This window comes from Neovison vison, chromosome 12 (assembly GCF_020171115.1).
Source record: "Neovison vison isolate M4711 chromosome 12, ASM_NN_V1, whole genome shotgun sequence".
NCBI classification, from domain to species: domain Eukaryota; kingdom Metazoa; phylum Chordata; class Mammalia; order Carnivora; family Mustelidae; genus Neogale; species Neogale vison.
In genome coordinates, this window is record NC_058102.1 from 125,934,660 (window position 1) to 125,957,737 (window position 23,078).

The 23,078-nt window shown below is 38.2% G+C and overlaps 2 protein-coding genes across 2 annotated transcripts in view; one reads left to right on the forward strand and one right to left on the reverse strand.

The window, feature by feature from the left end:
- The window catches only part of NSUN6 (NOP2/Sun RNA methyltransferase 6), a 73,104-nt gene extending 51,182 nt beyond the window's left edge, over positions 1–21,922 (reverse strand). The window contains exons 1-5 of the mRNA XM_044226768.1: positions 21,393–21,922; positions 18,949–19,104; positions 17,738–17,817; positions 2,528–2,637; positions 341–494 (exon numbers count right to left, since the gene is read on the reverse strand). Of these exons, the coding sequence (XP_044082703.1) occupies positions 341–494; positions 2,528–2,637; positions 17,738–17,817; positions 18,949–19,104; positions 21,393–21,467 (575 nt within the window). The 5' untranslated portion in view covers positions 21,468–21,922. The remainder of the gene's footprint in view (positions 1–340; positions 495–2,527; positions 2,638–17,737; positions 17,818–18,948; positions 19,105–21,392) is intronic.
- On the forward strand, positions 9,181–10,858 carry LOC122891245 (glycerol kinase-like). The gene has a single exon (XM_044226767.1). The coding sequence runs from the start codon at positions 9,197–9,199 to the stop codon at positions 10,856–10,858; it is 1,662 nt and encodes a 553-aa protein (XP_044082702.1). The 5' UTR covers positions 9,181–9,196.
- Positions 21,923–23,078: the final 1,156 nt, after the last annotated feature.

A 23,078-nucleotide genomic window follows, 5' to 3' on the forward strand; every position in this document is an offset into this window, starting at 1 on the left:
GAGTTGGACGCTCAACCGACTGAGCTACCCAGGCACCCCAGATTCATGTATTAATTCTTGACCACAAGTAGCCATGTGACTCCTGGCTTTCTGATAAAAAAAAAAATTTTAATAAAAACTTTAATTTAAAATTTAATTTAAAAACTTTAATTTAAACATTTACTTTTACACAAAAGTAATTTTTCAAAAAAACATGGAAATAGACATTGAGCAATTATTTTCCAGTCAAATTTATACCAAAAAAATTTTATAATGCAATTAGATATATTTTTTACATTGTTTTTATTTTCCTCAAACCCTAGAAAGAATGCATATTTCCCCCAAACATTTGATGACATACTTTAGTTCAGGTAGTCCACTGAAGATTTCTTTGCGGCTTAGTTCAGAAATCCCATTTCCAAGAAATACTTTTGTTCCATCAAATTCTTTGGCTCCTTTTTTGCATTTGCCTTTAATATCAGAGTATACAGAAATAACATCTCCAGCTTTCATAACTAAGAAAAAAGAAAAGCGGCTTATACTAATTAGGCCGTATTTTGGTAGAAGAATAGTGAAAATTCTTTAAGCTAAACTCGGGACATCTAAGGGCATCAATAGTGGGCATGAAGAGGTCTAAACTGGCTCATTATCTCAAAATAACCCCTTATACTTTTAAATGTTCATAACTATCTAATGGGAGATTATTTTTCTAGGAGAACAAAAAAATACAAGTTTCAAAACATCCTATCTAAATTGGAACCCTTTGGCAAAGCAGAAAATGAAGGATATTTAATATTTAAATTATTTTTTCCAAACCTAACATTCCCTAAACAATTTCATATACGTTTTGGTATCTTTGGCTCACTCCTCAAAGTTCCAAGTTTTATTTAAAAAGATTCATCAAAAATGTACACTAAAATCCCTCAAAGAAATGTTTCTAAATCCTATAACCCTGTTGTTATTTTTCTGGTTTTCTATTATAGCAATTAAGGCAGAGATTTTAATGATAAGTACATTCATACATATGTCTGTGTGCATGTATGTATATACATGAGTGTGTGTATACATAGGTACATGTACCTACGTGTGTGTGTGTGTGTGTGTGTGTGTATGTGTATATATATATACACATACTCAGAACACCTTGAAACTACACAGCATATGGAGTTGATTCTTATGGCTGATTAAGTTTATGTTTTGTACCCACTTCATTAAATGATTTTCAGTAACCAATCCCACTGACTTTAATAATGGGAAACTCAATTCCACTTTCATGTTCTTAGACATAGCCTGTCATAAATTTGTCTAGCCCATTAACTTGGGAACAGTAGTGAGCAGTCTATCAACTAGGGCATTCGAAGGACTGTTCAAATCTCATAGATCAAACGTCAATGAACTTCTCCTACAAAGGGCAAGTGAATTCCTTGGGCTTTATGACCCACATAAGGTCTCTTGGCATATTCTTCTTTGTATTTTTGTAAAACAATCTTTTCAAAATGGAAAACCCATTTTCAGCTGTGAGTCATGCAAAAACAGACATGGGCCAGACTTGGCCAGTAGTTTAGCACACCCTAATGTAGGTCAAATTACTCGTTTCATAGATAAAATAACTTAAGTCCACAGACTTTCGAATAGATCAAAACCCATGTGGCTTGACTTCAAGCCCAATAAATTAAGACTGAACCACAGTGACTAGCTTATTAAGCACATGTCATCAACTGAGTGAGTAAATTAAGAATACTGGCTTTTATTCCAATATTAAGATCCCAAGTTCTAAAGGTTATCCTCACAAATAATGGAAGTCTGAGGGCAATGGAGTTAAGACTACAAAATAAAATTTCACTGACATCTTACACTCTATTAATCAGTAATGATCCTATAAACATCATCTCACACACTCTTTTATGGGAAAAAAAATTTCAAAAAACCATATACAGATGCCCAGTTTGTTAGACCATTATCAGATAAATCTCTTTCTAGCTATCCCAAATGTAAAACTTGGAAAATATCTGATAAAAGTAAATCTGAAATGCATCTGAATGATAGTTTAATACGTTTTCCACTTGATAATGTATACAGATTTTTTTTTAAGATTTTATTTATTTATTTGACAGAGAGAAATCACAAGTAATGGAGAGGCAGGCAGAGAGAGAGAGGGAAGCAGGATCCCTGCTGAGCAGAGAGCCCCATGCGGGACTGGATCCCAGGACCCTGAGATTATGACCTGAGCCGAAGGCAGCGGCTTAACCCACTGAGCTACCCAGGTGCCCCTGTATACAGATTTTAAAGAATCTTTTCTTGTATAGGGAGGCTGAAACACTGCACTTACTTTTTTTTTTCTTTTCCTTTAAAGACCCTATTCATTTACTTGACAGACAGAGATCACAAGTAGGCAGAGAGGCAGACAGAGAGAGGAGGAAGCAGGCTCCCTGCTGAGCAGAGAGCCTGATGCGGAGCTAGATCCCAGGACCCCGGCACCACGACCTGAGCCCTGAGCCGAAGGCAGAGGCTTTAACCCACTGAGCCACCCAGGCGCCCCTGCACTTACATTTTGAAGCTGACACAATTCCTGGAACATAGACGTGGGCTCCTCTTAACACTGCATTGCCACATTGTGCTCCAACAATTGCTTCAGAATGTTGTTTTTTTATATTCTTCCTAGAGAAGTAAGATGAGCAATTTTAACAAGAGTAATACACCTCCAACCCCCAATGAACTTTTTAATGTTTCGATCTAAACCCTAAATAACCCCTTTACTCCTGACTGTCCCAAGATCATGCCACGAATGAATAAATAAAAAGAAGTTGAAAAAAAGGATAAATATAGAGGAAGTGGTTTAGAGAGGGGGATGGAGCACACTTCAGAAAAGAAAAATTAGAGCTCTATCTAGTAGAAAGCAATAAAGTAGCACCAAAAACTGCTTAATAATTTAAAGAGCACCAGTTTCCATGGCGGATTTAGAAGGGAAAAATAATGTCCTTATCTTCAAAGACTGAAAGAGACAATATACAATGAATTCTAAAACATTTCTAAATGGTATATTGCTGCATGGTCAACTAGTCATTTTTTAAACCAGATGATTTTATTCTTCCTTTACTGTCCAACTTTTTTGTTTTCCAATTTCTCACCTTCTATTCATTCCATTAGACCACTAACATCTGAGTATTACTTCTAATTCACAGAAAAGATGTTTTCAAAAGTCAGGGGATGCCTACGTGATCAGCCCTGAATAAAGACTTTAAGCACTGAGTCTCTTATGCATGTCCGTGCTGACAATATTGCACGTGTTGTCACATCTCCCTGCTGCGGCAAAGAAGTGGGTCCTCTCTTTCTTCCATGATCTCCAGATGGTCACATCTCACGGAGCTTCTCAGTTTTATACCACTTGTTTCTCATGTTCTACCTGCTCATTCCTTATCTACTTCTTAAAGAGGTCCATTCCCCCAAGTTCCAAAACATGCTGCATCTCTTCTCACCTTGCATTCTACTCTCGGCGATCTCAGACTTTCAATAATCACTTACAAAAATGACCTATGTGTTCTCATGTTCGGCCCTTCTAGACTCTGAATTGGTATTTCTAATCCCCCACTACCATGTGTATGTGCATGTAGGCTATGTGTATGTAGGTTTCTCGTGGTTACCTCAAACTCAGCAAGTCCTAAACAATGTTACTTTTCCCCTGACCCTCCATCCTTGGCACATCCCAAATTTTTCCACCGTTCCGTTGCCAATCTTGAACTAAGTGCTGTCATCTGCCTCGATAACCATACTGGAAGCCTCAACGTCATTTTAAATCCCTTCTTCCTAAATCCTCAAACTCAATACTTGCAGTGTTACCAAATCACACCACCCCTAATTCTCTGACAGGTCTTCTAGACCCATCAACATTGGACATATATCCAATATATATGTCCATATATATATTGGACATATATCCAATATTCTAACTTGATCACTGAAATAACTTCTTGCCTTTGTTTACCTTTAACGGTTTTCAGATCTTTATGTCTTTGGTGTTCTGTAGTTTCATTCTTAAGTAGACATGAATTATTTTTACTTCTGGCTTTAGACTTATTATACTTTTTTTTTTTTTAAGATTTTATTTATTTTAGAGGGCTGGGGAATAGGAGTATGAGTCAGTCCCAAGCAGACTCAGAGCTAAGCTTGAAGCCCGAACTGGGGCTTGATCCCATGACCTCATGACCGTGACCTAAGCTGAAAACAAGTCAGATGCTCAATCGACTGCACCAACCAGGTGCCCCCAGACTCACTGTACTTCTTAAATCAATTGTGGAAAATTCTTAGTCATTACATTTCTGAATGCTGTCTCTCATTACTTCTATTCTCTACATTTGCAACCTATTAGAAATATGAAGTATCTTTCCATTCTATTTTTGACTCGATTCAACTTCACATTTTTATTTATCAGTCTCTGCTGCATTCCAGATCATTTCCCATGGGTCTTCTACTTCAGTAATTCTCCACCAGTTGGGTCTAAGGTACAATTTAACTCACTGAACAGATTTTTTATTTTAATGATGATATTCTTATTTCTAGACATTTTTTCAATTCTACTCTTTTCCTCTTGGGATCTTTATACTTTAGATTGTTTTTTTTCTTAATCATTTTAACAAATTTGATTTTAAAGTCTCTACTAGATAGCTCTAATCTGCTAAAGTTTGGGGGGAAATCTGATCCTTCAATTTGTGGCTTATGCTCTGATGGTGGTTTGAATCCTCGTGTAGCCTGGATAGAATGGGTCCCTCTCAAAAGCAGTTTTGCCTGGCTTTTGCCAAGCACCTGAGGAACTGGCTTGGGATTAAGTTTTTAAATTAATTTCCCAGATTTTTGGTTTTAAGACCACTTAGGTAGCATGACTTTGAATTCCAAATCTTTATAAAGCATGGAACCATAGTTACACATTCACAGATCTGTCTTCTTCAACCCAAACCCCAAGACAAGAGAGATCTAAGGGTGCCTGGGTGACTCCATTGGTTAAGCAGCTGCCTTCAGCTCAGGTCATGATCTAGGGGTCCTCAGATCAACTCTATATCAGGCTGCCAGCTCAGCGAGGAGTCTGCTTCTCCCTCTCCCTCTGCCCCCCTCCATTGTGCAAACTCTCTCCCTCTAATAGATAAGTAAACTTTTTTAAAAAGATGAGAGATCTAACTCCTTAATTATTGTCTTAATTATTGTCTTGCACTGACTTCTTGACTTCTGGATATGTCTCACCTTATCTCCTATATTAAAAGGAAAACCTCTAAATGTAGAAGACCAACCACCTCCTCTCCCCCATCTCCCAAACCCTGAACATTCACTCACAGGCTTACTGTTCTGCTTTTGGTTACTCTTCATTCTAACCCCTGAATATCCACTTACATGGTCAATCACTCAGTTGTGTATTTTATTGCCTTATTTTTTATTTAGTATTCCTAGGTGTATGTAAGTAGAAACATTTTTAGATATCTAGGTTACCAAATTGTTGGAAATAAAACACTCTAAAATTATTTCCTGATTTGTTTCCAGTCTTACAATTTTTCTTTTAAACTTTTTTCACTGTAACCCATAGAAATGCACTTAATATCACAACTCAGGACATATGTGTGTATATATGTATACACATATATATTTATACATATATTTATATCAAACATTTTATGAAACACAATCCGTATATGCAGTACAATATGATACCTTATGAAATATCCCATTTCTTTTTTAAAATGCTTTAAAAAAAAGGACATTAAATTGATTTTACAACCTTCTAATGGATCATGACCTCCACGTGGTTGAAAAAAATAGCTTTATGCTACTATCAGTATTCTTTGGTTCCTATGTTCTAAGCAAAAAACTAAACATTCCTGGGGCACCTGGGTGGCTCAGTGGATTAAAGCCTCTGCCTTCTGCTCAGGTCATGAGCAGATCCCAGGTCCTGGGATCAAGCCCCGCATTGGGCTCTCTGCTCAGTGGGGAGCCTGCTTCCTCCTCTCTCTCTCTGCCTGCCTCTCGGCCTACTTGTGATCTCTGTTTGTCAAATAAATAAATAAGGTCTTTAAAAAAAAAAACAAAAAACAGAACTAAACATTCCTTAATTCAAAAAAAAAAATCTTTTACATTTCACAGCTGGCCTCTCCCAACTTCTTCAACCTCACCGTTTCACCATCCTCTCTGAAAAAGCAACTAAATAGCCAAACTTGATCACTTGGACACAAGTCAACTTGTATTTTCAGGCGTCCGTACTTCTGCTTTCTCTCCACCTCACATAACCTTGACCATCTTACCCCACCAGCCTAATGCCTAAACACGATTCAAGGCTCAAATGAAATAATAACTACTTGAAAATCTTTACCAACTTCCTTTCACTCAGTCCTATTCTGTGCTCTGATGATACTTTATTAATACCTTCACTGCAGCGCTTTTAACAATCTTGATTCACACAAAGGTTTCCCGTTGTTAAACCAATCAACTGCATTTCATTCATCTTTGTAACACCCTTGGGTCTTAGACATAGTACCAATCCGAAAAATGTCTTGGGATATAGAACCTTGCAGTTTTAAGCAGAACGTTTTTATGGGAATAACCATTTCATGGAGATGACAGAAAGACGGGCTACAGAAAAAAGAGTTAACATAGCAGTCCTGAATTACTGTCCTTTCTTTGGACAGCACTGTCCAAAGGTTGTCCCTGCATTGTACAAGGTTGGTCCCTGGCTGCCATCTGGGAACTCAGATTTCAGAAGGATACCCACTATTCACTGATGAGAATAGCTCACTATGCTTAAATCATCTGTACAAATATTACGGTTACAGTCAACAATGACTTTCCTTCTGAGAGGCCAGAATGTGGGCATGTGCCAGGAGTGGAGTGCTTACATGACCAGATGCAAATAAAATCCTGGACACGAGTTGCTAATGAATTTCCCTGGCTGGCAACATCTTACAGTTTGTCAAGACTGTTCCTGAGGGAATTAAGTGTTTCCTGTGTGACTCCATCGGAAGAGAATTCTGTAAGCTTTCAACTGGTTCTCCCTGTACTTTTTCCCAGGTGCCCCCTCCCTTTGCTGATTCTGCTTCAGATCACTTCACTGTAATAAATTACAGTCACAAGTACTACTATATGCTGAATCCTATGAGTCGTCCTAGAGTCATCAAGCCAGGGAGTGGTCTTGGGGATCCCTCAACACTAGGACTAATTGTATAAAAACATAAGATCCCAAATATACAAGTATCAAGGTATAATTCAGCTTTGCTAAAGGGGAAAGTTTGAGGCAGTAAAGATAAAGGGAAATGTGAGTTGAGGCAGGGCCTTAACACATGCTAAAAGTTTAATTTTTTATTGCAATATTTATAAATAAAGAAGTAAACATTAAAGAAAGAGGACCTTCTGATAGTACAGTAATACAGATGGGAGGGAAAAATCATATGAAGGTACTCAGATTAAGAAAAAACTAGTAAAATAGCTTTAAAAAATGAGGTATCTACAAATTAAAGAGTGGGATTATGAGAATGTCCCACTAAAATACATATAAAAATATAAACTTACCCATTTGTCTTTTATTTTTTAAGATTTTATTTATTTGAGACAGAGTGTGAGAGAGAAAGCTCTCATTCGAGCACAAGCAGGGGGAGTGGAAGAAGCAGACTCCCCACTAAACAGGGAGCCTGACACGGGGCTCAATCCTGGGACCCTGGGTTCAGGACCTGAGCCAAAGGCAGACACATAACCCACTGAGCCACCCAGGCGCCCCTCAATTTGGCATTTTACTGCACATATTGGCAACTCTACACCAATAGGAGATAATGATTATAATTTTAAGATGTTGTATATTATTGCATGCCAACAAATATTTCTTTTTCGGCAGGCTGGCCATCTGTACTTAATCAACTATTTTTGTGCAATTACTTGAACATTCTATTGCATTTACCGTATTATTTCATATACACAAACAGCAATTCAAATATTAAAGTGCTGATACTAGCAAGAAAGATGAAAGATGGAAATCAAGCAGGCTGAGAGAGATGAATACAGCCTCATGTGGATCTCAAGAGAATTATGCTACTGGATTAGTTATTCATTGCAAAGGAAAAAAAGAAAATTTTCTGACCTGTTGAAAATATTTTGCTGAGATTTTTGTCAAAAAGGGAGGTACACTAATAAAAAAAATGTAGAGCTCTTTAAAAATTATGAATTGAATGTTGACCTAAAAAATTCTACTAGTATAAATTCAGTCTTTAGAAAATGAGAAGAGAAGCCTGGCATTCAATTTTCTCCTAAGTTTCTCAAATAATGTTGACGTTGATACCGTCAAATTCAACACTACAGCCTTATGTTCAATCTCATGACATTACCAATGACAAAACCTTAAGCAATGTTAAAACAGATTTAATCAGCATATTAAGTATCATATTAAGTAAACTGAGGGAACCAGAATGTATGGTGAGAAATTACTTTTAAAATTATTCATTATCTACAAATACAGTTTCACCTCTATTCGGTGCAATTATATTATTATATATTATATATATATTATATATATATTATATATATTATATATATTATATATATATTATGTATATATTATAATTATATTATTATATATTATAATTATTTTAAATAATTATAGGATATTGAGTATATAGTAAAAGATCAGTAAAATCTGATGAGAGTGTATTTTTCTCAAGTCTGTAGAAAGGAAGAAAGAACGATTTGAGAAGGGCATGCCATTTATAATAAAACTGACCAACAGCTATATTTCCATTGAGGAGGAGTAACTGTCTGACACAGAAATTTGGATCAAACCTAGTTCCTCGACAGGGTATAAATGTCTCTGAAAAGAAAAATCTCACGGAGGCCTAATCAAATATTTATTACTTAGAACCTGGACTGGGGGTTCAGGTTGAGAAATGAGAATCTGAGAAGTTCTTCTTAGTGTCCCGCTCACAGCAGACACACCTGAAAGAGGAACAGGGTCATCAGCACATCTGCGCCTTCCCTGACAAATCTGGATCAACTGCCCGAAAGTAGCTAAGGGAAGGGAAAGCGCAACCAAGTTTGGTGCTCCTCACCAGACTCAACTAAGCAGACGCTATCAGGAAATCCCCATGCAAAAAAGTGCCGAGGTTCGGCCGTGCACGCAGCCTCCCTTCCGGGCTCACCATCTGCCCCTCCCCCGCCCGCCGCCGTCACCGGGGAAACGGGCTGACCCGAAGCTGGTTTCATGGCAGCCGCGAAGAAAGCAGTTTTGGGGCCACTGGTGGGGGCAGTGGACCAGGGCACCAGCTCAACGCGCTTTTTGGTTTTCAATTCAAAAACAGCCGAACTACTTAGTCATCATCAAGTGGAAATAAAACAAGAGTTTCCAAGAGAAGGATGGGTGGAACAAGATCCTAAGGAAATTCTGCAGTCTGTCTACGAGTGTATAGAGAAAACATGTGAGAAACTTGGGCAGCTCAATATTGATATTTCCAACATAAAAGCTATTGGTGTCAGTAACCAGAGGGAAACCACTGTAGTCTGGGACAAGTTAACCGGAGAGCCTCTCTACAATGCTGTGGTGTGGCTTGACCTAAGAACCCAGTTTACCGTTGAGAATCTTAGTAAAAGAATTCCAGGAAATAATAACTTTGTCAAGTCCAAGACAGGCCTTCCACTTAGCACTTACTTTAGTGCGGTGAAACTTCGTTGGCTCCTTGACAATGTGAGAAAAGTTCAAAGGGCTGTTGAAGAAAATAGAGCTCTTTTTGGGACCATTGATTCATGGCTTATTTGGAGTTTGACAGGAGGGGCCAATGGAGGTGTCCACTGTACGGATGTAACAAATGCAAGTAGGACAATGCTTTTCAACATTCACTCTCTGGAATGGGATAAAGAGCTCTGCGAATTTTTTGAAATTCCGATGAAGATTCTTCCAAATGTCCGGAGTTCTTCTGAGATCTATGGCCTAATGAAAGCTGGGGCCTTGGAAGGTATGCCAATATCTGGGTGTTTGGGGGACCAGTCTGCTGCACTGGTGGGACAAATGTGCTTCCAGGATGGTCAAGCCAAAAATACATATGGAACAGGCTGTTTCTTACTATGTAATACAGGCCGCAAGTGTGTGTTTTCTGAGCATGGCCTTCTGACCACAGTGGCTTATAAGCTTGGCAGAGACAAACCAGTGTATTATGCCTTGGAAGGTTCTGTAGCTATAGCTGGTGCTGTTATTCGCTGGCTAAGAGACAATCTTGGAATTATAAAGACCTCAGAGGAAATCGAAAAACTTGCTAAAGAAGTAGGTACCTCTTACGGCTGCTACTTCGTCCCCGCGTTTTCAGGGTTGTACGCACCTTACTGGGAGCCGAGCGCAAGAGGGATCATCTGTGGGCTTACTCAGTTCACCAATAAATGCCATATTGCTTTTGCTGCATTAGAAGCTGTTTGTTTCCAAACCCGGGAGATTTTGGATGCCATGAACCGCGACTGTGGAATTCCACTCAGTCATTTGCAGGTAGACGGAGGAATGACCAACAACAAAATTCTTATGCAGCTGCAGGCAGACATTCTGTATATCCCAGTAGTGAAGACTTCAATGCCCGAAACAACTGCCCTCGGAGCGGCCATGGCGGCGGGGGCCGCAGAAGGAGTTGGTGTTTGGAGTCTCGAACCCGAGGATCTGTCAGCGGTCACAATGGAGCGGTTTGAACCACAGATCAATGCTGAAGAAAGTGAAATTCGTTACTCTACATGGAAGAAAGCTGTGATGAAGTCAGTGGGCTGGGTTACAACTCAGTCTTCAGAAAGTGGTGACCCTAGTATCTTCTGTAGTCTACCCTTGGGCTTTTTTATAGTGAGTAGCATGGTAATGTTAATCGGAGCAAGGTACATCTCAGGTATCCCATAAATGACACCAGCTCGCGGATTCCAAAGATGCAAGCTCTTTGCCTAATGAGAGAATCCAGTAATTGTCTCTTAATGTGATGACTCTATTCATAGACTCTGATTTTATTTATAAGCCACTTGCTGCATGACCCTCCAAGTAGACCTGTGACTTGAAATAAAGAAAATGCAGCAGAAAGAATGCTATAGAAACATTTGGTGTGTTTTTTAACATCAGGAGTTAAGATTGGATCAGCCACCTTGGGGGCTGACCCCTCCTTTGCCATTGTGTCCTGCCCCATTCCCTCTGAGATCTAGGAAGAATTCAGGTCCTTCATTTCATTGGAATCTTTCATCAAACACACTAAAACGCCGATGATGGTCTAGGATTTGGTTCTCTGCACTACACACACTTGACTAAGGGGTGATTACTAACCAGCTAAAAATGAGTGGCTTTTTGTTCCGTTTCTTTTTAACAGACCCTAAAAGTCCTCTTTTCTGCATATTAAGGAGGCCACAACATCTTCCCCGAATGTTTAAATGGACACCTCTACAGAATTCTTAAAATGCAAATTGAGTACTCTCATAGCTTAAGACATTTTCCAGAAAGGTATTTGCCAAAACTGAAATTCTTCAGAAACTTTACATGGTCTCACTCATTCACTGAATTGCTGTCTGAATCTTCTAGGCAAGGACACTTTTTCCTTTCATTTTTCATCTCTCCTTTGTGTATTTTTCATTTTGTATGTAAACATACATGCCTATATATATTTTATACAGTGAAGGCAGCCCATTTATAAATCAAGAGTACATTTTACATGATCTCACTAATACACTGAATATCTGTCTGGATCTTACAGGGAAGAACACTTTTTTCTTTTCATCTCTCCTTTTCATATTTCTTACTTGTATGTCTAACATACATGCCTCTATATTTTATATACAGAGGGTAGCCCATTTATAAATTCAGAGCACATTGTATTCAGTAGGTTATAATGGGGCTGGTCTTAAGTGGACCACTGTGTGTATAAATATTTTGGGAAAATCACTGTATACATTTTTGGGCAACGGTTATACAAATTTACAAGGAGAAACTTTTTCTTAAGAGAGCCAGCATTTAAAGTTTAAGTATATGTTCTTAGTCAGTAAAAGAAAATGTACTTCATCGTGACTTCAGCTATATTTCTTATACCTTTTAATTTAATTTTTTTAGCAGGATATCTGTCTTTTAAAAAAAAAGGAAAAAAACAAATAAATATTGTTTTCAAACAAGCACTAGTCCATATCATCTTCCTTTGACATAATTTTAGAAATATTTGGGATTGTTTAGAGGGGATAGCAAAAAAGCCTAAATATTGAAGTAGAAGAAAACCTTAGGAATAAAGCCAATAATCTCTTTGTATCCAAATATGTTATTAGTTGCTTGTAAGCAAGTATAATTTCTATTTGGGATCACAGAGACTTATCTCCAATTACTGTCCTAATACAACTGAAGAAAGGCTTGCAATTAGAAATGGCTTCCAAGGGCGCCTGGGTGGCTCAGTGGGTTAAAGCCTCTGCCTTCGTCTCAGGTCGTGGTCCCAGGGTCCTGGGATGGAGCCCTGCATCTGGCTCTCTGCTCAGCGGGGAGCCTGCTTCCTCCTCTCTCTATCTGCCTGCTTCTCTGTCTACTTGTGATCTCTCTCTCTGTCAAATAAATAAATAAAATCTTAAAAAAAAAAATGGCTTCCAGTGAAATCAAGAATTTCTCAAAATAGTATTACATGTTATAAAAACCTACCTAACCCAGCATCTTAATGTCAATTTTTTAAAATCCTAAAATTAATTTGTTTACTACAAATAAAATACTATCTCCTAATATTTTCTTCAACCAGTGCTGAAAATGGGGAAATATTTATATATTAGTGTAAAAGGTCTTGTTTTGTTTGGTGTTAATGGTGGCTTGCATTTGCAGTTCTGATTATGCTATTTCTAAATTATTCAATCTACTTGGGTTTTATTGCTGCAGCTGCCACTTGAGTGACAAAAATATTATAGAAAGGTACTGTGAAATTATTACTTTGTGATGAGGGTACTTTTAAATATAATTATGTTTCTACAAAATCAGTTAGTTGTAAGTAATTGTTAAATCACTGTTCAGATAATTTTAAGACTCCATTAATTTTCTATAAATTGAAATATTTATAAATGTTTGAAACTGTGCATATTGGTATTTAGTGATAAAATGACTTAAAATAAATTGACCCTCATTCTTAAAAAAAAAAAAGTGCTGAGAGCTGGAACCCTTCACAGAGAACCTCGGTCTTTATCAGCTGTGCTCACCAGGACTAGAACCATGCCACTAGGGAAAACTCGGTGAAAGCATTTTTTAAAAACACATCTGTTTAGCTGTATAGGGATACAGTTCACACCATTCTATATCATTTTTGAGCAAACTGCATACTCGAAGAAGCTATATGAATTCAAGTGTTTCCCTCCAGTGAGTTACAGAAGCAGAAAGGATTCATTCAACTCAGGACCTAGACATATAAAGTAGCAAAATGAAACAAAAACAAAAACCCAAAGAAAAAAAATTTCGAATGGGTCCAAAAACAAATGAAAAGGAATAACTCAAAATGTAATCTAAGAAAAACTAGATAAAAAAGTAGTGAACTGGGGGCGCCTGGGTGGCTCAGTTGGTTAAAGCCTCTGCCTTTGGCTCAGGTCATGATCCCAGAGTCCTGGGATCGAGCCCCACATCGGGCTCTCTGCTTAGTGGGGAGTCTGCTTCCTCCTCTCTCTCTGCCTGCTTGTGATCTCTGTCTGTCAAATAAATAAATAAAATCTTTAAAAAAAAAAAAAAGTAGTAAACTGGAAAATAAACAGTAAGAAAGTCTCAGAAATAAGAGAGAACACAACAGGCTTGAGACTGCTATTTTTAGAAACGTCTGCTTGAAAGATCAACCCTTGGCAGGCATCTGCAAACGTGACTGGAAAACCATTCCCAGGACTAACTGAAAACCTTCTATAATGGTAAGAGCGGATTATTGTTCCTAAATGTTTGTACAAGCAATGTGCTTTGTTCTGAACACCTGTTCTCCTTTCCAGAGGCTGAAATTTTGCTATATGCAGGGCAGAGGGTGCCAACATGACCAGCACCCGATAAAACACTTGCTACTGAGTCTCTAATAAGCTTCCCTCCTAGACATCTATTCAACTCTTGTCAAAATTCATTGCTAGAGGAATTATGCATGTCCTAGTAACTCCATGGGAGAGAGGTCTCTTGGAAGGTTGTGCCTGGCTTCCTCCAGGCTTTGCCCCATATACCCTTCCCTTTGCAGTTTTTTGTGTCCTTTCTTGTAATAAATCTTCACCATGAGCACAACTACATGATGAGTCCCGTGAGTCCTTCTAGCCAATCACCAAACCTGGGGGCTATCTTGGGGTGCCCCAACACAGGGGGTATCTGCACTGGAAATCCAACCTATAGCCCTAGTGGGTTTTTTAAAATATTTTTATTTATTCATTTGCAAGATAGAGAGGGCGCACATGAGCACAGGTGAAGGGAGAAGGAGAAACAGACTGTCCAAAGAGCAGGGAGTCCTACAGGGGGTTCATGGGGCTTCATCCCACACGTGAGCTGGAAACACTTAACTGACTGAGCCACCCAGGCGCCCCCTAGTGTTCTTATACAGAATAGAGAAAAATATGATACTGAAAGACTCCTAACTAAAGAGTTACACTGTTTCATTAAAAAATAAGAAAGAATGGCACAAAACAAACTAAGGGTGCTGGGGGGAGAGGAGCTATGGAAGGGTGATTGCATTATGGACACGGGGGAGGGTATGTGCTATGGTGAGTGCTGTGAAATGTGTTTGTCTGATGATTCACAGACCTGTACCCCTGAGGCAAATAACACATTGTATGTTAACAAAAATAATTAATTAAAAAACTAAGAAAGAATGGTAAAAAAAAAAAAAAAAATCAAGCTATCAAGTTTCTAAAGTTTTGGAGAAACTTTAGTTTAGTGATAGAAAACCTGTAGATCTCCAAGCAAAAACTAAGATGCTGTTCGCTGGGGCCTCTGATTTTTTTCACAGCAACGCTTGATGACATAACATTCCGAAAGCAATGTCTACAAAGTGCTAAGGGAAATAATATAGGACCTGAAAGTACTATAATCGGCCAATCTATTGTTTAAATATAAAGGCAACAGGCAATTCTGAAGCAAAAGTGTAAATACTTTAGAAATGAGAATACTTACTTTGGAGACGGGAAACAGGTGCTGCAGACCTGATAAATGACTAAGGTCACCAACCAAGAGTAATCAAGACAAAGAACTCAGGAATGAACTGTTAGGACTAAAAGTAAGCACAGTATTCATTTGAATTGTGCTTCTAGAATAACAATGTTAAAAGCCTGTGCAATGCTTAAAGAACACAGTAAATAAAAATTGGCTGGTGGATGTTTTAGGGGATAAAATTTCAGTGTTAGATTTTTAAAAAACTAAGTGTAAGAACTTCCTCATTTTTCATAATGAAAAGGAATATAATAATAATAGTGATAATGAGTTTTAAAAACAAAAAAGAACTGATTTGCTCCTTTTAGAAGTGAATAGTAGGTATGCAAATCTATAATCCTAAATGATTTTTGAACTTTTCTGTCATAACCCATCATTTATGTCTTATAATTCACTAACATTTTTTTTTTTTAGATTTTATTTATTTATTTGACAGACGGAGATCACAAGTAGACAGAGAGGCAGGCAGAGAGAGAGGAGGAAGCAGGCTCCCTGCCGAGCAGAGAGCCCAAGGCAGGGCTTGATCCCAAGACCCTGGGATCATGACCTGGGCCGAAGGCAGAGGCTTTAACCCACTGAGCCACCCAGGTGCCCCTAATTCACTAATGTTCTAATGAGTGTCTAGATCCCTACAAAGAATAGGATGAAAGGGTACTAAGTTCAGAAAATAAAGTTAAATCATCTAAATACTTCAAAAGAACTAGCATGGCCAGTATTAGGGAGAATGAAAGATTGATACTCTCTCATATACTGCTAGAAACATTAAATGATAAAACTTTATAGAAGGCATTATATCTCAAACTAAAATATGCACAGACCAATGAACCAATGATTCTATGCTGTACCAGTTTATCCTGTAGACCTGCTTACACAAGTTTACAAAGAAACATCCTTAGAATATTTACTGTTGGTAATAATGAAAAACAGGAAAAAATAAATGCCTATCTATATTACAGGGATGAATAAATGTTTTAAAAGTATGCACATATTAAAAAGAATGAAATAGGGCCAACTGGGTGGTTCAGTTGATTAAGTGCCTGCCTTCGGCTCAGGTCATGATCCCAGGCTCCTGGCACTGAGCCCAGAGTCCGGCACCCACTATGGAAAGCCTGCTTCTGCTTCTCCTCTGCCCCACAACCCATTCATGTGCTATCTCACAAATAAATAAAATATTTTCAAAAAATAAATAAAGGGGCACCTGAGTGGGTCAAGGCTCTGCCTTCGGCTCAGGTCATGATCTCAGGGTCCTGAGATCGAGCCCCACATCAGGCTCTCTGCTCAGCAGAGCCTGCTTCCTCCCCCCAACCCTGCCTGCCTCTCTGCCTACTTGTGATCTCTCTCTCCCTGTGTCAAATAAATAAATAAAATCTTTAAAAAACATAAAAATAAAATTAATTAATTAATTAATAAAATTTTAAAAATGAAATGAGTTCTATTAGGGAGAATTCTGGACTTCTTTCTACCTTGATTGGGATAGGTCTTGGCCACACAGCTGTACAAATGTGGGGAAATTCAGCAAATAGTACACTTAATTAAAATCTCTTCATTTCACTGTCTACACAGTTCATCTTAAAAAACAGAATAAGGAACTCACAAAATCTTTTTTTAATTGCCAAAGGAATACATGCTTATAGTAAAAATAACACAGAAATGTTACAAATGAAAATCTCTTACCCCTTCTCTCCCAATCCAAACTCTTCAGAGTTAACTACTCAAAATTAACCTCTATTAATAGCTGGGTATATTAAAGCCTTTGGACCTTTTTCTGTATATAAGTAAATATACATAAATGTGTAGTTGTTTTTTGTAATTGCAGAAAAAAGTGTAATTATCCCATACATAATAATCTCTTTTTGGTACTTAATTGTGACTATCTTCTTTTACCGGTACATGTAACTCTTCCTCATTAAAGTCCATATTCCACTGCACGATAAACCATAATTTACTGAACCACGGCTTTACTGACCACTAAATTACTTTCAAGCTTTAACAAAATGAGCATTTTTCTATTTTCTATTTTATTTCTATTTAATATCTTTCTTAGGGGTATAAAAAATTAAATCATAATTAGGGATTTAAAAATATTCCTTGGAGGTTGAACTCCCATTACTCCCATTAAAATATGAAAGCCCCCCCACCACCCATTTTCAAACAAATACCTTCCAAATACATAAATGAGAACACTGCCTGTTCTACTCATAGAACATACACAGTAAATCAAAGTAACTATGAATTAATGAATAAAATTTTACAAACACATTAACTAGGAAAGCAGGAAAAATGTTATATATTTTAGTGGCAGCTCAAAAAAAGTTTTAAATTAGCCTTGGAACCTCTTAATATATATAAGTAAACAAATGAAGTTTCCTACTAAGTAGGAGGAAAAGCCACCGATCACTGCACCAAATGGACTAAAAGGCATTACTTCCAAGGTATCTGGACCCATTCCTACTCTTTTATAATATCTTCTAAGACAGAATACGAAGTTGCATTTATGAATTTGTGAATTGTCTGTCTATATGAAATTGTTAATAATAGAGAAACTTAGTATCACCAAACAGTAAGAAAAAAAACCTGTGACAAATTTTTAGAAAAATTTCATTTGAAAATAAAATAATTACAAACCTAGGTCCAATAACAGGAATAAGCAAGACATCCTGAAGGGCTGGATGTTGAAGAATAGGAACATTTAATCCATTAAACTGCTGTTAAAAATAAACAAACAGAATTATGGAGCCATCAATATAATTGGCAGATTTCAATTTACAGTTCTTTTCATCGTCATTACCTAGCAGAGCATGAAGCTTGGTTTAGGATATTCTTACTTTATACCACATAACACTATAAAAGAAAAAACTTCAAAACAATCATGTTTTCTCTGTGTTTTATTCTGAAGTATCTCAATTTCTTTATAAGGTTCAATTTTGTTTATAGTTTGGCTTTATAAAGACAACCCATGTTTACCTTAGGTGACTTATTTTGAAAACATATAACCAATATAAAATTGCACATCGTACTCTTTTATTTTATTTTTTTTTAAGATTTTATTTATTTATTTGACACAGAGAGAGAGATCACGAGTAGGCAGAGAGGCAGGCAGAGAGAAAGGAGGAAGCAGGCTCCCTGCTGAGCAGAGAGCCCGATGTGGGGCTCGATCCTAGGACGCTGAGACCATGACCTAAGCCGATTGACAGCAGTGGGAGTATTTACACCACTGAAATCAGCAAATGCTACAAAGAGTTGTTTTTCTCAGAAAGTGGGTTTTTCAATATGTACCAGAACACTACTATTGCAGAAGAAAATAACTGGGCATTGCACTCATCAGAATAAAGAGCTGAATAGTGGAAGGGATAGCAAGAATACTACAGTCTTAGGGGGAGCTACATGTAAGTATTTCAGAATAAGTCTCGGCCATGAATCTTAAATCATGAATTTTCACATACTATATGAAAGAATAGTAACAATAATAGGTATTTCCATTTCCCTGTGGCATCCGTATACTACCTAGAAAAACTCTCAAAAATCAATTCATTTCCAAGTTGATGAGAGAAAAAATTTGTATTTTAGCAATCTATATTTCTACCATATCAAGAACTCTCCTGACTTTTGCTTCTTCCAGGCAAAGGAGATTTCAGACCAACCTGACCTAACAGATGGCTACTAAGAAATCTGAAATGTAGGGGTGGCTGGGTGGCCCAGTCAGTTAAGCGTCCACTCAGGTCACGGTCCTGGAGTCCTGGGATCAGGCTCCATGTTGGAGAGCAACACTCTACAACATTCCACAAGACTGTAGAAATGCAATTATAGATATAATGACATAGAAAATTTGCGCATACCTTCTGAAGTTCATCAAACAACAGATCTTTCACATGTTGCACTGAGGCTAGATGCGTATTTACTCTTACTGTTGTAAATGACGGAGGATGTGACAAGCGATTTAACAGAGTTTCAAATTTCCTTTCTGCTTCTTGTTTTCCAAAAGCAGATACAACCTGAAAAGAGGAAAACAACACGTTAATGTTTCAATGTCACTGTAAGAATTAACTAAAAATATTAAGTACATTATGCATACCCGACTAATAAAACATCTTTCAGCAATTGTGCAGTTCCATTTCATTTTGCTACTTTAGTTGCATGTTAGTTAACACTAACCGAATGTAATACTTCACAGGGTTTGGGGGTTTAATAGTGGTAATAAACACTTAACAAAATGCCCAACATAAAGGTCTTTGAAAAAACTGCCTCAACTTCAAAGCATTATTAACATTTTGAACATATTAATGTCTGCTATGCTTATTCATATAAATTCATGATTTTATTCTATTTATAATATACCAAATATTATATCGTTCTGTAGAGCTATTTACTTGCTGGCCTCATACCTAGAACAAATTCATTAGCAGCCTTTGAAAACACCAGTATTTGAATACTGATACTGATATTGATACTGTCATCTAAAGGTCATCCACACCAGCTATCGAATATGGTATTTTTAAATGTAACAAATACCACCCAAAAAGACAGGTAGCAAAGATAACCTGTCAGAAATGGAGGTTTAAAGATAAAAACAAAAACCAAGTCCCCCTGTGATTAACTGAAGCTTTGGGAGACACGAATTTTCCCATTTTTGTCATCTTTAACTGTACCCTGCTTTACAGCATCTTCTTAAACTACCTGCCAGCGTACTCATCCACCAGCCTCAAAGTATTAGTACTTTCTCAAGTTTAGTTTGTTTTTATTAAAACTGAATATACCTTTACTTCCAATACTTATACAAAGGAATGTTTTTTTTTCTTTTTTTTTTTTAAGATTTTATTTATTTGACAGAGATCACAAGCAGGCAGAGAGGCAGGCAGAGAGAGAGAGGGGGAAGCAGGCTCCCTGCCGAGCAGAGAGCCTGATGCGGGGCTCGATCCCAGGACCTTGGGATCATGACCTGAGTCGAAGGCAGAGGCTTTAACCCACTGAGCCACCCAGGCATCCGGGAATGGTTTTTTCTAAAATCATTTACAGTTAGCGGGCTTGAGACAGAGATGGTGTCAAAGACAGACATTTGGATCTTCTATAATACAATATTTACCATTTTAAAAATAGTTAAGGAAAACTGCTGAATGCCTCTATTTCTCTTAATACGCTCCTTATATTTTTAGTTCTTTGAAGTCAAGAGAAGGTATTTTCTCTTTCCATACTCTCTAATCCCTTAATACAATCTTTGGACATAAAATGTAGAAATAAAATCTAAGAAGTCATGGCTTCAGTAGTATCTTCATACACAAATCACATTTAAGTCTTAGATTTTACTCTGAATAAGAAGAGCAAAAATTTAGAAAATACAAAGTTGCCTAGAGGCACGAAGTAAAATGCAAAGAGCACAAGCCTGACAATCAAAGACAACATTCACTGAGGACTTCTGTGCTAGCTACTGCTCCCACAACGTGGAATGAATATTTGTTGAGGACTAATGTGCCAGAACAATACCAGCTGCATTCACTTACGGTTAATATTTTAAAATAACCTTGCAAGGTAAATATTTTTAACATCCTCAGTTTCCACAGAAAAGGATATCAAGGTTAAACGGTATGAAATAATTTACTTAAAGCACAGGGACACCCATCAAGGACGTGGGATGCCAAATCTGTATTTTTTCACTGTATCTGAGCTCTTCAGCCTCAGATTTCAGCCCTATTACTTGATAGCGGTGTCAATCTGGGTCAGCTACAGGACTCTGGGACCCTCAACTCTCTCACCTATTAAAATGCAGAAGAAATCTCTTACCCCCCCCCAAAAAAAAAGAAATTGCTAATATTAAGATGTAAAGGTCTGCAGATAAGCTAGCACAACTAGTGGCATTTAAGAGGCATTGACACATTATAGTATCTCTTTCACCTGAGAACCACAGCAAGCGCTCTAAGAACACGGGTGTATCTTCTCCACTGGACTTAAATTCTCGAGAACAGGAATCTTTCCCCCTCATTCTTGTAATCCCCTCAGTGCCATGCCCACTGACACGCACAAAACCGCTCTTTTCCCTTCCCTTCTGTTCACATTCGTTAAGTGTTGAAACGTAGACCTCATTAACCTCCTATCTCGAAAGCATTAAATGCCCCCAAGAAGATACTGGCAGTTTTTACATTCCAAAAAGAGTAATAAGAAACAACCGTGTAAAGATTAGGTCTCGCTTTAGGGTGTTTTGGTTTTGTTTTGGTTTGGTTTTTTCCTATTTTCCCAGCGTGTGTAAACATTGAATTTTTGCAAGCATCATAAAACAGGTTTGACCTACCTCCTTATTCACAAAACCCTCTTTCAGATAATTTTCAACCTCATGTCTCAACGATATTTTAGGGAACACGGACATTATCCCTATTGTTTTGTCCTCCAAGAAAAATGTGGGAAAACGGTGACTTTTCTCTTTCCGGATTAACAGTGAGCAGCGTCTTGGCAATGGGTAACCACCCACACGCGCCGGGACCACCAGCTGGCCGGGAAAATTGCGCCGCTCTTTCCAAGTTCAACTCGGGATTGCCGAGGTACATCCACGCTTTCTCCGGCATTGCCCGTTTAGAGCGGCTTCCTCGCCTCCACCATAGCCGTCTCTGGTGCTTCTTGAGAGACGCTCACGGAAATCACAGTGAGGTCATGTCCCCCGTGCGGCAGAGAATACACAGGTTAAAAAAAAAAAAATTGACAATCCAATCCGTTGTGAACTGACCTGGAAAACAGACTGACTTCAGACTTCTGCTCTCTCACGTTCAGGGTTCAGACCTCATTTCAAAACCGCGCCCCCAATTTCCCTGCCGAAAGCCGCTTCCGGCTTGCGTCACTTCCGGCGACGCGTCCCACCCTCCCCGGCTCCCCAGTCCGCAACCGCGAAGCGCCGTACATCTGGTAGGCGGAGTTTCCGAGGTCCGCGGGCTGCAACTCCACGTGCGGGTGGTTTTCCGGACCTCTGAGTGGGGGAGGGAGGCCGCAATGGTGTACTGGCTGATTTCGCGCCTGGGGTGGGTTCCAGGAGAAAGGAGGAAAGGGTGTGGATAAAATCGAGGTGGCTTGGGACGCCTGGGTGGCTCAGTTGGTTGGACGACTGCCTTCGGCTCAGGTCAGGATCCTGGATTCCTGGGATCGAGTCCCTCATAGGGCTCCCAGCTCCATGGGGAGTCTGCTTCTCTCTCTGACCTTCTCCTCGCTCATGCTCTCTCTCACTGTCTCTCTCTCAAATAAATAAATAAAATATTAAAAAAAAAATCGAGGTGGCTTGAGTAAACTGGAGGTCTAGTTAGTTCACCTGCCTGTTGACCTCCTATGTTAGGAGGAACCCAGAGTTTATTTGACCGTAAAGCCACACTTTGATTCAGACACCTGGCCCTCGGTGGCTACTCATCTGACTTCAGCTGTGAATGATCGCCGTTATTTAAATTTCTGAAAGCTGGGTTAATGGTGTATTCATACCCATTAATCAGTTAAAACTAAAAAAAAAAAAAAATCCGCATATTCAAAATTAGTTGAATGAGGCTAACGGTTACCTTTATTATAGTTGAGTTGCACTTTAAGGCTCGGAGACAATTACCCTAATTTATGTGTTACAGATGAAGGTAAAGATTCAAAAGAAGATGCATAATGAAATTCAGACATTTTATGATTGAATACGAAACTAAAAATAATTGTCTCTTTGTCTTAGGTTTTTGTTTTTGCAGCTCACCGTGTTAACTGTAGGAAACGGTTTTTTCTAAATCTCACACAGAGGTGTTTAAAAAGTTCAGTTACTTTGTATGATACGCTGACCAGGTTCTGTATAAAATATTTTATCTTACAGCCACAAAACAACCCTGTAATGTGGTTATATCCCTTTTATGAAAGAGTGAAAAGGCTCCCACAGCTGAAATAAGTCTGTAGCCTCACAGAAAGAAAATAAAGACCACAGCCACCTGCCTTCTTTTTTTTTTTTAAAGATTTTATTTATTTATTTGAC

What these genes read in the sequence shown, in the direction of transcription:
- LOC122891245 (XM_044226767.1), top strand. Translation starts at nt 9,197, where the DNA reads ATGGCAGCCGCGAAGAAAGCAGTTTTGGGGCCACTGGTGGGGGCAGTG.